Source organism: Cherax quadricarinatus, chromosome 58, assembly GCF_038502225.1.
Source record: "Cherax quadricarinatus isolate ZL_2023a chromosome 58, ASM3850222v1, whole genome shotgun sequence".
Taxonomy (NCBI): domain Eukaryota; kingdom Metazoa; phylum Arthropoda; class Malacostraca; order Decapoda; family Parastacidae; genus Cherax; species Cherax quadricarinatus.
In genome coordinates, this window is record NC_091349.1 from 12,590,524 (window position 1) to 12,605,874 (window position 15,351).

At 38.1% G+C, this 15,351-nt stretch overlaps 1 protein-coding gene across 7 annotated transcripts in view; it reads left to right on the forward strand.

The window, feature by feature from the left end:
- LOC128697976 (centromere protein F) overlaps positions 1-15,351 on the forward strand; it is a 266,000-nt gene that overhangs the window by 227,093 nt on the left and 23,556 nt on the right. For all 7 annotated transcript variants that reach the window (XR_011393629.1, XM_070097610.1, XM_070097611.1 and 4 more), the window contains 2 exons: positions 2,862-3,013; positions 12,207-14,757. Coding sequence is in view for 6 of the 7 variants with exons in the window: in XM_070097610.1 (XP_069953711.1) it covers positions 2,862-3,013; positions 12,207-14,757 (2,703 nt within the window). In the remaining variant the exon portion in view is untranslated. The remainder of the gene's footprint in view (positions 1-2,861; positions 3,014-12,206; positions 14,758-15,351) is intronic.

The following is a 15,351-nucleotide window of genomic DNA, read 5'->3' on the forward strand; positions in this document are numbered from 1 at the left end:
AAAGATAATGAGGGAGGTGAGAAGAAAAATTATTTGGTAGGGGATGACGAGGGAGGGCCGGTCAGTGAAGAATGGAAGGTGTCCTTGGTATCTTGGTACAGAGGACATCTTCCATTCTTCATTGCGTATCTTCTTTTTATGAGTGAGAAGTCTTGGATTTCAGATGGATCTGCTTTCTTCCACTAGTCAATTCTGTCCCTTACAGCATCTTTCAAGATATTCCACCTCACTTTCGACAGTTTTTAAGACTTCGTTCTCATGCTTCAGCTTCATACTGTTCCAGACCATGGCTCTGAGGAGGTCTGAAGGTCAGACCCTCCAGGCTGAGGGTCTGACCTCCTCAAATATTCTTTCTCCAAGGTTGATGGACTGATTACATAATCTTGATTTCATTTCTACTGCTCTCTTTCTCCTCAGAGAAGGTTCCTTGATGCTGGTGAGGGGCTCTTGATCTAGGGAATTGGATCTGTGCTCCAGTTCCCTGAATTAAGCCTGAATGCCTTCCACATCCCCCCCCCCCCCCACACACACAGGTGCTGCATGAGCCTATGGGTTTAGAGCTTTCCCCTTGATTATAATAATACTGCTCTCTTTGTATTTGACTGAAGAAGCGTACTGTGTAGGTGAAGCATTTCATCAATAAAGATACCCAGCTGTTGTACGTGTGTCTTAGTCTTCATCTTCCTGTAGCGCCTCTAGCCTTGAATAAAATTTCGCACCTATTCCGTGTGCCTCTACCTTCCTGAACAATCTCCTATGTAGAAATATCAGAGGCCTTACTGAAGTCCATATACACAGTATCATATTCACTTCCATGGTCTACCACCTCAAATACCTTAGTGAAAAAATTTTGTAAATTCACAAGGCAGGCACTTCCATTTGTAATGGATTAATTTGTCTTTCAAGGTGGCCTTGGCAGTTATTTTTTCCATCAATTTTACCAGTATCGGTTAGGCTAATTGGTCTATAATTTGAAGCTAATGACCTATCTCCTTAATAGTCCCTTGATAACAGTTCACCAGGGCTCGGTGATTTGTTCCTTTTAATCTGTTTATTTGTCTGAGAACCATGTCACTAGTCACTGATTATACATAATTTATTTTTGTCATGACATAATTTTTTATTTCTGAAATTTTTCTAGTACAGTGGAACTCCGGTTTTCATACATACTGGATATCGGATGTTTCGGATTTAGAACCCTTTTTTGGGCAAAATTTTGTTCCAGATGTCGGACCTCGATCCGGAAATCGTACGTATCAGACATGTCTGCCCACCTAGGGACGCTGTCAGTCTGTCTTTGTCACTGGTTGAGTGAGCATTTGTCCGAAATATTTCGCAGTTTTTGTGCTTTTTATTGATTGCGACTGCAAAATAAGCCACCATGGTCCCAAAGAAAGTTCCTAGTGCCAGTCTTTTGGTAAAGGGCTGAGAGAGAGAGGGGGGAATGTGCCTTATTCAGTGATTCTATGATATGTACGATACTAAAGCAGCAGGAGTCAATAAAGGCTATAGCGCCAGCCATCAATAAAGTGTAGCATTAACCCTTAAACTGTCCAAACGTAGATCTACGTTCACGTATGTAGCGCTCCGACCTTGATTTTTCTCATTTGAAAGCATGTAAAAAAAAAAGTAGCTCTACATTCGGAGCCCCCCCGCACGTGGACGTAGATCTACGTTTGGACAGTTTAGTGGTTAACAGTGTAGCAAGTAAGTTAAACAATTAAGTGACAGAAAAAGGACGACATGAAACTAACTCCTCCAATGTTGTTGGAGGTACGTATATAGGCCCACTGACAACATATGCCCCCTGTGTATCTTCCACCACCCTAAACCAATGATAGCATCTCTTCCAAGGTAAATATAAATATTTCTTATTTATAAAGTGTAAATATTTCTCATTTATAAATTAAAGTAAATATTTCTTATTTATAAATTACGTACATTGTTTCACTGTGAATGATGATGGCCTCTGCTGTCACCACCACCACCACTATATGTACAGCTTATGCTGCCATTGGCCCTGATAAACCCAACAACACCACCACCACCACTCCTCACATATGTAATGACATATTTTATTCATTCTAGAGTATATATCATGTTTCTGTTATTAATATTGTTTATTATGTTAGATGAATTGTGATAGATAAATAAGCCGTAGAGTTGATATTAACACATCATATTTAAGTATTTTGTCCTGCCTCCAAACAAACTCTTCTCCCAACAAGAGTCTTCAATAAAGGTATGTAATAATGATTTAAATGTTCATTTATCCATTTCATTAGTGCTTTATATTTATTTCTCATTGTTTTCTGTATGTAAAACTATAGTTATTCTTTAAAAAATGTATTTTTTTGTTAATTTTTTGGGTGTCTGGAACGGATCAATTGTATTTACATTATTTCTTATGGGATATACATGTATTTCTTCAATTTTCGTACGTTTCGGATTTAGAATGACCTTCTGGAACGGATTAAGTATGAAAACTATATCTTCCTGCATAAAAACAGAGGACATAAGTGTTGAAGATTGAACACATTTCTTTGTCACCAACAGTGAGCTGACCTGAGCGGTTCTTAAGATATACACTAGACATTATAAGGGGAACTTCACATTTTTTTCTTCTCGTGTATATCTTATTTTCATGTTTAACAGTTGTGTGCACTTAAGAATTCTTTGATTTTCCTCTCATTAATATCTACTTGGTTAGTTGCAAGTCACTTAGTAAAGCACTGTTGTGTGAAAGAGATAGTGATGTTTAAAATAAAAGGCCCACATATTCTTTTTTTTCTTTTTACACAAACAAATGTGCTTTGATTTTATTACCATATCTTTTAATATTTTTTATTTCTCATACTCAGGTGAGCTTACTTGAAACTGAACTTAAGGCTGCTATAGATAGGAGTAAGCAGCTTCAAGAAGAAAATAAGAAGCTGACATTTTCCTCAAATAGTTCGCAAGACGAGAGCTTTCCTGAGAGACAAACAGATCTTTCTTCATCAATTATAACAAGGTATGGAGAGTCTGTTAAGTTTCATTAGGAGTGATTGGGCTGTATGATTTGAAATGTAGATGGAAATAAGATAAAATTTACAAGGTGCTGTCAAAAAAGTTCCCAGACTTGAATTTTCACATGAACTTCTTGGGTGATGTATGGCAGTGGCATAGATCACACTGCACATTACACTCCTTTGTGAAGTAGCATGGTAAGTTTCAGTGTGGTCAGTCATTCTGTTGAGGTTAGACAGACATTATTTGTCATGTTGCACTGTTATTTTTGTGTAACAGAATGTAATCTTTGAGAGAACAGTGTATGTGTGAAGTTCTGTTTCAAACTTGGATTAGGCTTGTGACTCACAGAATGCTTCAATAAGCATTTGGCAACGAAGCAATGGGTCAAACACGTGGTTTTGGATGATTTTCTCATTTCAAAGCAAGACAAACGTCAGCTGAGGATGATAACGTTTTGGCCGTCCATCAGTGTTAAAAACATGCCAACGTTGGAAAAGTAATTAAGGTTATTCACAAAGATTCTCATCAGAGTATCCAGGACATTGCAAATGCTCATGGGTCATATCAAAGCATTTTGACTGAAAACTTGAACATGGTGAGTGGCTGCAAAATTTGTTCCTGGCCTGCTGACTCAAGACCAGAAAGACCATCACTTGGGTGTTTGTCAGGACCTCAAAAAGCAAATCAAGGATGACCTAGATATTCTTTCTAAGGTCATTATTGGTACCGTAACTTCATCTACAGCTATGAACCAGAGACGAAGCAACAGTCTTCAAAGTGGGAAAACCCCACCTCACCCAAGGCAAAAAAAAAAAGGGGGGGGGGGAACATGCCAAGTCAGGAGCATGCTCCCCTTTTTTTTTTTTTTTTTTTTTTACAAATTGGGAATCTTTCATCAGGAATTTGTTAGAGCAGGGCAGACAGTTAACTAAAGTTTTTACATTGACGTTCTGAGGTGTTTGAGGGAAGATGTGAGAGGGAAACATCTGGCTTTGTGGACATTCAGTGATTGGTTCAGTCACCATGGTCACGTAGCACTTTGTCTTTTTTTTTTTTTTTTTTCTTCAAAAACATGGCAGTTGCCCCTCGCCCTCCCTACTCCCCAGATCTAGCCCCCCTGTGACCTTTCTTTCACTTTCTAAAACTAAAAATGGCACTTGAAGAGCAACATTTTAATAATGAGGAGATTCAAGCAGAATCACAGCTCTTGCTAGACAGTGTCAGAAAAGAGTTTCAGATATGTTTCATTAAGTGGCAGAGGCACTGGAAGTGTTCTTCAATGGAGAAAACTTCTGCTAGGTGATAAGGTAAGCCTATACAGGTCCACCATCACAAATCCGGCAATCAGACATCCGGTTCCATCAGTTATTCGGCACTAATTTCAGCTAGCATAATTTCAAATTTCCAGGGTCGCCACACCAACCTGCTGGTACTGTTTGGTGGTGCTACTTGCTCCATAAGTCATTCCAATTTGTTTTTCTCCATTTATTGTTATAACCTGCTTACTTTTAGCTCTAGTCATGGTTCCAACGAATAGAAGAAATGCTTCTCGTTGTGAAAAGCATCTACACAGTACATTGTCCATTATAGATAAGGTGGCTCTGAAGCCACTGTCAGTCACCATGAGCTCAGATAAGCTGTGACCGGTAAATTTGGGCCTACACATGAGGTCTGTGTGGTAAGTGTGCGCTATATAAAAAATCCTGCAGCATGCAGTGCATAATGAGAAAAAACTGCAAATGTGTTTATGGTGTAAACCCAAATTTGCAGTGTATTTTCATGTGGTATTCTCGATTTTTTGGTCTCATTTGATAGAATGGAAGATATATTACAAAAACAGATATAATTTTGATTGGTTTCACACCAGAAAGTACCTTAAAATTGAGCTCAAAGTAGTGTAAGTATTCAATTTTTGCCGGTGTTCAAGAGTAAACAAATGATGTCATCGTCTAATACGTGTCCAATTGGCAAGTATAATATGCAGTCACGAATGGATTGGTAGACAGCAACCACCCAGGGAGGTACTACCATCCTGCCAAGTGAGTGTAAAACAAAAGCCTGTAATTGTTTTACATGATGGTAGGATTGCTGGTGTCTTTTGTCTGTCTCATAAATTTGCAAGATTACAGGTACGTCTTGCTACTACTTCTTACACTTAGGTCACACTACACATACATATACACGCTTATTTATAAACACTCATCTGAGTTTTCTTTGATTGTATCTTAATAGTTCTTGTGCTCATTACTTTTCCTTTTATATCCATGGGTAAGTGGAATAAGAATCTTTGCTCCATAAGCCATGCGGTTTGTAAAAGTCACCTAAAATGCCGGGAACAATGGGCTAGTAGCCCCTTTTCCTGTAATTATTACTAAAAAGAATAAGAAGAAGAAAATTGTCAAAGTGGGATGTCTGAATGTGAGTGGATGTTGTGCAAATGGTAAGAAAGAGATGATTGTGGACGTTATGAATGAGAAGCTCGATGTCCTGCCTTTAAGTGAAACAAAGTTGAAGGGGGTGGGAGAGTTTCAGTGGAGAGAAATAAATGGGATTAGGTCAGGGGCTTCAAATAAATTTAGAGCTAAAGAAGGAGTACCAATAATGTTGAAGGATAAGCTATGGCAGGAAAAGAGGGACTATAAATGCATTAATTCAAGGATTATGTGGAGTAAAATAAAGGTTGGATGTGAAAAGTGGGCTATAGTAAGTGTATATGCACCTGGAGAAAGAGAGAAGTGTATAGGAGAGAGATTTTGGGAAATTTTGAGTGGATGCGTGGGGAGTTTTAAACCAAGTGTGAGAGTACTTGTGGTTGGGGATTTCACTGCTAAAGTGGGTAAAAATGTTGTGGAGGAAGTAGTAGGTAAATTTGGGGTGCCAAGGGTAAATGAAAATAGGGAGCCTTTAATTGAGCTATGTGTAGAAAGAGGTTTGGTAATAAGTAATACCTGGTAAAGTGTATGGTAGAGTTATAATTGAAAGAATTAAGAGTAAGACGGAAAATAGGATAGCAGATGAACAAGGAGGCTTTAGGAAAGGTAGGGGGTGTGTGGACCAGGTGTTTACAGTGAAACATATAAGTGAACAGTATTTAGATAAGGCTAAAGAGGTCTTTGTGGCATTTATGGATTTGGAAAAGGCATATGACAGGGTGGATAGAGGGGCAATGTGGCAGATGTTGCAGGTGTATGGTGTAGGAGGTAGGTTACTGAAAGCAGTGAAGAGTTTTTACGAGGATAGTGAGGCTCAAGTTAGAGTATGTAGGAAAGAGGGAAATTTTTTCCCAGTAAAAGTAGGCCTTAGACAAGGATGTGTGATGTCACCGTGGTTGTTTAATATATTTATAGATGGGGTTGTAAGAGAAGTAAATGCGAGGGTCTTGGCAAGAGGCGTGGAGTTAAAAGATAAAGAATCACACACAAAGTGGGAGTTGTCACAGTTGATCTTTGCTGATGACACTGTGCTCTTGGGAGATTCTGAAGAGAAGTTGCAGAGATTGGTGGATGAATTTGGTAGGGTGTGCAAAAGAAGAAAATTAAAGGTGAATACAGGAAAGAGTAAGGTTATGAGGATAAAAAGATTAGATGATGAAAGATTGAATATCAGATTGGAGGGAGAGAGTATGGAGGAGGTGAACGTATTCAGATATTTGGGAGTGGACGTGTCAGCAGATGGGTCTATGAAAGATGAGGTGAATCATAGAATTGATGAGGGAAAAAGAGTGAGTGGTGCACTTAGGAGTCTGTGGAGACAAAGAACTTTGTCCTTGGAGGCAAAGAGGGGAATGTATGAGAGTATAGTTTTACCAACGCTCTTATATGGGTGTGAAGCATGGGTGATGAATGTTGCAGCGAGGAGAAGGCTGGAGGCAGTGGAGATGTCGTGTCTGAGGGCAATGTGTGGTGTGAATATAATGCAGAGAATTCGTAGTTTGGAAGTTAGGAGGAGGTGCGGGATTACCAAAACTGTTGTCCACAGGGCTGAGGAAGGGTTGTTGAGGTGGTTTGGACATGTAGAGAGAATGGAGCGAAACAGAATGACTTCAAGAGTGTATCAGTCTGTAGTGGAAGTAAGGCGGGGTAGGGGTCGGCCTAGGAAAGGTTGGAGGGAGGGGGTAAAGGAGGTTTTGTGTGCGAGGGGCTTGGACTTCCAGCAGGCATGCGTGAGCGTGTTTGATAGGAGTGAATGGAGACAAATGGTTTTTAATACTTGACGTGCTGTTGGAGTGTGAGCAAAGTAACATTTATGAAGGGATTCAGGGAAACCGGCAGGCCGGACTTGAGTCCTGGAGATGGGAAGTACAGTGCCTGCACTCTGAAGGAGGGGTGTTAATGTTGCAGTTTAAAAACTGTAGTGTAAAGCACCCTTCTGGCAAGACAGTGATGGAGTGAATGATGGTGAAAGTTTTTCTTTTTCGGGCCACCCTGCCTTGGTGGGAATCGGCCAGTGTGATAATAAAAAAAATAATTTTAAGAAGAGGATAAATAAATATTCAAGGTATGATATAGCACGTAATGAAAGTAGTTTGTTAGATTATGTATTGGTGGATAAAAGGTTGATGGGTAGGCTCCAGGATGTACATGTTTATAGAGGGGCAACTGATATATCGGATCATTATCTAGTTGTAGCTACAGTTAGAGTAAGAGGTAGATGGGACAAAAGGAAAATGGCAACAACAAATAAAAGAGAGGTGAAAGTGTATAAACTAAGGGAGGAGGAAGTTCAGGTGAGATATAAGCAACTATTGGCAGAAAGGTGGACTAGTTCAAGTATGAGTAGTGAGGGGTTTGAAGAGGGTTGGAATAGTCTTTAAAATGCAGTATTAGAATGTGGGGCAAAAGTTTGTGATTATAGGAGGGTGGGTACAGGAGGAAAGAGGAGTGAATAGTAGAATGAAGAAGTAAAGGGTGTGATAAAAGAGAAAAAGTTAGCTTATGAGAGGTTTCTACAAAGCAGAAGTGTTATAAGAAGAGCAGAGCATATGGAGAGTAAAAGAATGGTGAGAGTGCCAAAGGAGAGCAGATGATAGAGTGGGAGAGGCACTGTCAAGAAATTTTAATGAAAATAAGAAAAATTTTTGGAGTTAAACAAGTTAAGAAAGCCTAGGGAACGAATGGATTTGTCAGTTAAAAACAGAGTAGGGGAGTTAGTAGATGGGGAGATGGAGGTACGTATTGGATAGATGGCGGGAATATTTCGAGGAACTTAAATGTCAACGAAGAAAGGGAGGCGGTAATTTCATGCACTGGTCAGGGAGGTATACCATCTATTAGGAGTGAAGAAGAGCAGGATGTGAGTGTGGGGAAGGCGCGTGAGGCATTACGTAGAATGACAGGGAGTAAAGCAGCTGGAAATGACGGGATCATGACAGAAATGTTAAAAGCAGGGGGGATATAGTGTTAGAGTGGTTGGTATTTTTGTTTAATTTATGTATGAAAGAGGGGAAGGTGCCTAGAGATTGGCAGAGAGCATGTATAGTTCCTTTTTATAAAGGGAAGGGGGACAAAAGATATTGTAAAAGTATAGAGGAATTAGTTTACTAAGTATACCAGGAAAAGTGTACGGTTGGGTTATTATTGAAAGAATTAGAGATAAGACAGAATGTAGGATTGCGGATGAGCAAGGAGGTTTTCGAGTCGGTAGGGGATGTGTAGGTCAAGTGTTTACATTGAAGCATATATGTGAACAGTATAAGATAAAGGTAGGGAAGTTTTCATTGTATTTATGGATGTAGAAAAGGCTTATGATAGAGTGGATAGGCAAGCAATGTGGCAGATGTTGCAAGTATATGGAATAAGTAGTAAGCTACTAACTGCTGTAAAGAGTTTTTATGAGGATAGTGAGGCTCAGGTTAGGGTGTGTAGAAGAGAGGGAGACTACTCCCCGGTAAAAGTAGGTCTTAGACAGGGATGTGTAATGTCACCATGGTTGTTTAATATATTTATAGATGGGGTTGTAAAAGAACTAAATGCTAGAGCATTTGGGAGAGGGGTGGGATTAAATTATGAGGAATCAAATACAAAATGGAAATTGACACAGTTACTTTTTGCTGATGTTACTGTGCTTATGAGAGATTCTAAAGAAAAATTGCAAAGGTTAGTGGACGAGTTTGGGAGTGTGTGTAAAGGTAGAAAGTTGAAAGTGAACGTAGAAAAGAGTAAGGTGATGAGGGTATCAAATGATTTAGATAAAGAAAACTTGGATATCAAATTGGAGAGGAGTATGGTGGAAGAAGTGAACGTTTTTCAGATATTTGGGAGTTGACGTGTCAGCGGATGGATTTATGAAGGATGAGGTTAATCATAGAATTGATGAAGGAATAAAGGTGAGTGGTGCGTTGAGGTTTATGTGGAGATGAAAAAGCGTTATCTATGTATCGAAATTAGGAGAAGGTGTGAAGTTAATGAAAGTATTAGTCAGAGGGCTGAAGAAGGGTTGTTTAGGTGGTTTGGTCATTTAGAGAATGGATCCAAGTAGAGTGACATGGACAACATATAAATCTGTAGGGAAATGAAGGCGGGGTAGGGGTTGTCCTTGAAAAGGTTGGAGGGAGGGGGTAAAGGAGGTTTTGTGGGCGAGTGGCTTGGACTTCCAGCAAGCGTGCGTGAGCATGTTAAATAGGAGTGAATGGAGACGAATGGTATTTGGGACCTGACGAGCTGTTGGAGTGTGAGCAGGGTAATATTTAGTGAAGGGACTCAGGGAAACTGGTTATTTTTATATAGCCGGATTGAGTCCTGGAAATTGGAAGTACAGTGCCTGCACTTTAAAGGAGGGGTTTGGGATATTGGCAGTTTGGAGGTATATATTGTGTATTTTTATACGTATATGCTTCTAAACTGTTGTATTCTGAGCACCTCTGCAAAAACAATGATTAAGTGTGAGTGAGATGAAAGTGTTGAATGATGAAAGTATTTTCTTTTTGGGGATTTTCTTTATTTTTGGGTCACCCTGCCTCGGTGGGAGACGGCCAACCTGTTAAAAAAAAAAATGCTATATGGGTTTTATTTAACACATCGGTAATGAGGTAATGAGGATTCTAGCATATAACATTAAGGGGACAGAGTCAGTGTTTTAATGGTTGGGAGGATTACAGATATTGAGAATAAGATTATATTCTTTTATATATGTTTGTGACATTGAGAATGTGAGCATATTGAATAGCTGAAACCATATTGGATATACTGTACATATTCTGAATGGCTTTTGGGACCTGATGAGCTGTTGGAGTATGAGCAGGGTAATATTTTGTGAAGGGATTCTGAGAAACCGGTTAGCCGGACTCGAGTCCTGAAAGTGTTAAGTACAATGACTGCACTTTAACCCTTTGACTGTTTCGGTCAACCCTTTGACTGTTTCGGTCATATATATATGCCTTACGAGCCACCGTATCTTTCTTTCAACACACCGGCCGTATCCCACCGAGGCAGGGTGGCCCAAAATCAAAAACGAAAGTTTCTCCTTTTACATTTAGTAATATATACTGGAGAGGGGTTACTAGCCCTTTGCTCCTGGCATTTTAGTTGCCTCATACAACACACATGGCTTACGTAGGAAGAATTCTTTTCCACTTCCCCATGGAGGTAAGAGAAAATAAACAAGAACAAGAACTAGTAAGAAAATAGAAGAAAACCCAGAGGGGTGTATATATATATATGTTTGTACATGTATGTGTAGTGTGACCTAAGTGTAAATAGAAGTAGCAAGACGTCCCTGAAACCTTGCATGTTTATGAGACAGAAAAATGGATACCAGCAATCTTGCCATCATGTAAAACAATTACAGGCTTTCGTATCACACTCGCTTGGCAGGACGGTAGTACCCCCCTGGGTGGTTGCTGTCTACCAACCTACTACCTAAAATATATACTCATATGTACTCATAAATTCTAGCGGCTTCAAATCAAGCATGAGAAAGCTTGTAGGCCCACATGTGAGAGAATGGGTCTGTGTGGTCGGTGTGCACCTTATAAAAAAAAATCCTGCAGCACCCAGTGCATAATGATAAAAAAAAAACTCCTACTTTTTTTTTAATGCCGAGTTTGTGGTTTATTTTCGTATAGTATTTATGGTTGTATTCTCGTTTTCTTGGTCTCATTTGATAGAATGGAAAACATATTATAGAAATAGAGGTGATTTTGATTGGTTTTACTATGAAATGGAGCTCAAAGTAGGGAAAATGTTTGATTTTTGCCGATGTTCAAAAGTAAACAAATGATGTCATTTTCCAATAAATGTCCAAGTAGCCATTCTAATATGCAGTCATGAATGGATTGACATTATTTATACAATTATTACAATATTGCAGTAGTCAGCATAACAATAAATCTTCTATTTTTTGTTTGAATAAAAATTCAAAATAGAAAGCAAGAGTAATATCAGAGGGGCCTGGAGATGTGGCTGATGAACAAAGAAAATGTTATTTTAGAGCCAGGAATGTCTGCATTGTTCATTCTGGACCATATTTTGAAATTGTCATACGTATTTTTTAATTTTTCGTGAAATTGGCCAAATTGCAAATTTCTGACCACATTATTGGGTAGTTGACATCGGTAAATGGGCAGTTTCTTGTACTCAATCGATAGAAAAAATGGAGTTCTAAAGAAATAGCTATGAGTTTGGTCGACTAGAACAATGCAATTAGCCAAAAATAGGGCTCAAAGTGGGCGAAATCGCCCATTAATAAATATCGCCAAGGTCGCTAACTTCGGAAGAGCGTAATTCCGACAGTTTTCCATCAAATTTTGTTCTTTTGGTGTCATTGCAATTGGGAAAAGACTCGGTGGGAGACGGCCGACTTGTTGAATTTTTTTTTTTTTTTTTTTTTTCTCCAGAAATTTTGCAACACCAGGAGACACCGCAGGATTTGGGGTTGCAACAGTCAAGGGGTTAAAGGATGGTTTGGGATATTGGCTGTTTGGAGGGACATCTAAACTGTCTTATCTGAGCACGTCTGCAATGACTTTGATTATGTATGAATGATGGCGAAAGTGTTGAATGATGAAGGTTGTTTTTTTTTTTTTTTTTTTTTTTTTTTTTTTTTTTTTTTTTTTTTTTTTTTTTTTTTTTTTTTTAGTCACCCCACCTCGGTGGGAAACAGCCGACGTGTTAAAAAAAAAAAATCAGACAGGAGTTTGATAGCAGATGGAACACCTATTAAGATAATACATTTTCAAATATCCTTTTTTTCCTCAGATTACAGGAGGAGCGGAATAATCTTCAAGAGAAGTACAACTGTCTGAAGGAACAACTAGGGAAGATGTTTGAGAAACAAGAAAATTTCAATATGGAATTTGAGGAGAGCAACAATAAGTCTGAGGAACTAGCTTTCTTAAATGAAGAACTTAGTTCAAAGAATGATGAATTAGCCTCCAAGAATGATCTGCTCATCAGCAAGAATGAGGAGCTGACAGTTATGCTTGATGAATTAAAGAATGAAGTCACTGAACTCATGGGTCAAAATAATGTCCTCAAATCTAACACGGAAACTCTGAATAAAAAGGAAGAAGAGCTCTTAAAGGAAAATGAAGACCTCTTAGCTCTTAAGCAAGACTTAGACACCCAGATTCAGACAACATCCCAGAAATTAGAGGAAGTGATGTCAGGAAATAAAACACTCATTTCAAGGAACACAGACATAGTGCTACAGAATGAAATGCTTATTGCTGAAAACCAACACTTAAAGACTTCACTTGCAACTAACAGTGAGGATTTAAAAGAACTAGAACAGTTAAAGAAAAACATTCAAATCCTAGAGAAGGAGCTGGAACTTAAGGTTCATCAAATTGATACAAGATGTACAGAGCTTGCTACTCAAGTTGAAGTACTGAAAGCTGAAAAGGAAGAATTAGTCTCTTCATATGGAGTTGTGTCCTCTGAAAAGAAAGAGCTATTGACTGCTTCACAAGAACTAACAGTAAACTACAATGCCATTGTTGCTCAGAGTGATCAAATTTTAAAAGAAAACCTGGAATTATGCTCAGAAAAAGAGAGGTTGCAATCAGAAATGAATGCCATCTTGAAGGATAAGATAGAATTACTTTCAGAAAAAGAAAAATTACAGTCACAACTGAAACACTTGGAAAAGGAAAGAGATCAATTGTGTATGGAAAAGGAAGCATTATTGACCCAGAAAGATGAGCTAAAACTTGAGAGAGACTTAGCATTGAATGATGAGGTTGAAATATCTAAACAGAAAAGTTTAGAAGCAAAGATAAAGGAATTTGAGAAAGAGAATGATGAACTCATTTCTGAGAAGGAGACATTAGTAAAACAAAATGAAGATTTGTTGTCAGAAAAAAGTGTGATGTTGAATGAAAAGATGCTTTTATTATCAGAGAAGAAAGAACTACAAGCTGAGAAAGAAATGATTGTAAAAGAAAATAATAAACTGCTCTCTGATAAAGAAGCTTTGCAAATGGAGAAACAAGAATTGTTAGAACAGAAAAATATTATTCTCAGTGATAAACAGCAATTATCATCTACAAATGCACAACTACATTCAGAGAATGCAAAAATTTTGAAAGAAAAAGAAGTAATGCTCTCAGAGAGAGAGATACTGGTAAGAGAAAAAGATGAGATTCTGAAAAATGTTGAGGATATGGCCTCTGAAAAGAACATTATGATCTTGGAGCAACAAAAACTGGAAGGTGAAATGATGAGCATGAGAGGAGAAAATGAGCAAATCAAAATAAATATGGGAAAACTTAAAATCAAAGTTGAAGAGAATGAACTGGATATTGAAGGTCTTCATGCTACTATTAAAAATCTGATATCTTTAAAGGAAAGCCTAGTTTTGGAAAAAGATCAACTTAATAAAATAAATGAACAACAAATACAGAAGATGGAAAAACTGACAACAGAGTTATCTACCCTGCAGGACCAGATTACAAACAATTCCTCCCAGAATGAGAATTTGTTATCTCAGTTAACCCAGCATGTTGCAGATAAACAGTTAATGAACTCTGAAATTGAGCATTTGAAGTCTAAAGCAGAAGACTGGCTTATAAAGAAAGATCAGCTTACAGAAATTAGTGAACAACAACAGGAAGAAATTGACAAATTAACTTCAGATATATCTGCTCTACAGAGTCAGATAACAAATCTTTCTTCCCAGAACGAGACTTTATCATCTCGGTGTGCCCAACATAATACAGATAAGAAACTAATAGACTCAGAAATTGAACAGTTGAAGTCTAACATAAAAGACTTGCTTACAGAAAAAGATCATTTTTTGAAAATAAATAAACAGCAATGTGAAGAAATGGAGAAATTGACAAGAGAGAGAACTGAGCTACAGGAAGAGAGAAAAAATATTTTCTCCCTGAATGAAACGTTGTCATCTCAAATTACCCAACATGATACAGAGAAGAAACTGCTGCATGACAAAATTGATCTTTTGAAATCTAACATGAAAGGTTTGACTGAAGAAAAAGATAAATTTGCTCAAGATTTGGAAGATGCAAGAACGTGCTGCAAATCATTCGAGGATGACAATGAGACCCAGAGGAAAACCCTAGAGAGCCAGAAGATAGAAATTGAAAGCCTGCAAAATGTCATAGGCAGTCTTAAACAACAACAGCTAAAGCAGGATGAGGCAATTGAGACACTGAAAAAGAGCTTGACTCTGAAGGTAGAAGAAGTTGTTGAGGTAAGCAAGGAGCTTGCCAGGGTGAAGGAAGAGCTTCATGTAGTACAAGGGGATCTGCAAGTTTCCAGGGAAAATCTTTCCAACAAGTTGAAAGAGGTAAGTGTTTTTTATTTTATGCTATAGGTGCACATGTAAAAGATAGGGATGCAATCTGGAACTTTGCAAATTCCACATTGACTAAAGTGTAACCAAAGTAATATGAGCTTACTGCATGTATCAAATGGTCATTTACAAAAATTAAATTATTCTTTTAACCCACTTGTCATATCTCACCAAGGTAAGGTGGCCCAAAAAGAAAAACATAAGTTTCTCTTTTTAACTTTACTAATATATACAGGAGCAGGGGTTACTAGCCCGTTGCTCTCGGCATTTTAGTCACCTCTTACGACGCACACAGCCTACAGGGGAAAGACCTTTGTTCCGCTTTCCCATGAAGATTTTAAATTAGCTATAGTTATTAAAAAGAACATTGAGCGTACAATGACAGTTTCTTTTCTTGTTACAAGGATTTCTGCATAGTTGCTTTTGTGCTTGCATGTATGATATAGTTTACATAAGCAAGGGTAAGGCAGCTTGACTCTCTCTTTGAAAGTAAGACAATGTGAACTTCCCAAAGAATAGCCCAAGAATACATAAGTACAAGCTAAAATGAAGAATCAGTTGTAAACAAAGGAAAGGAAATGTTGTAAA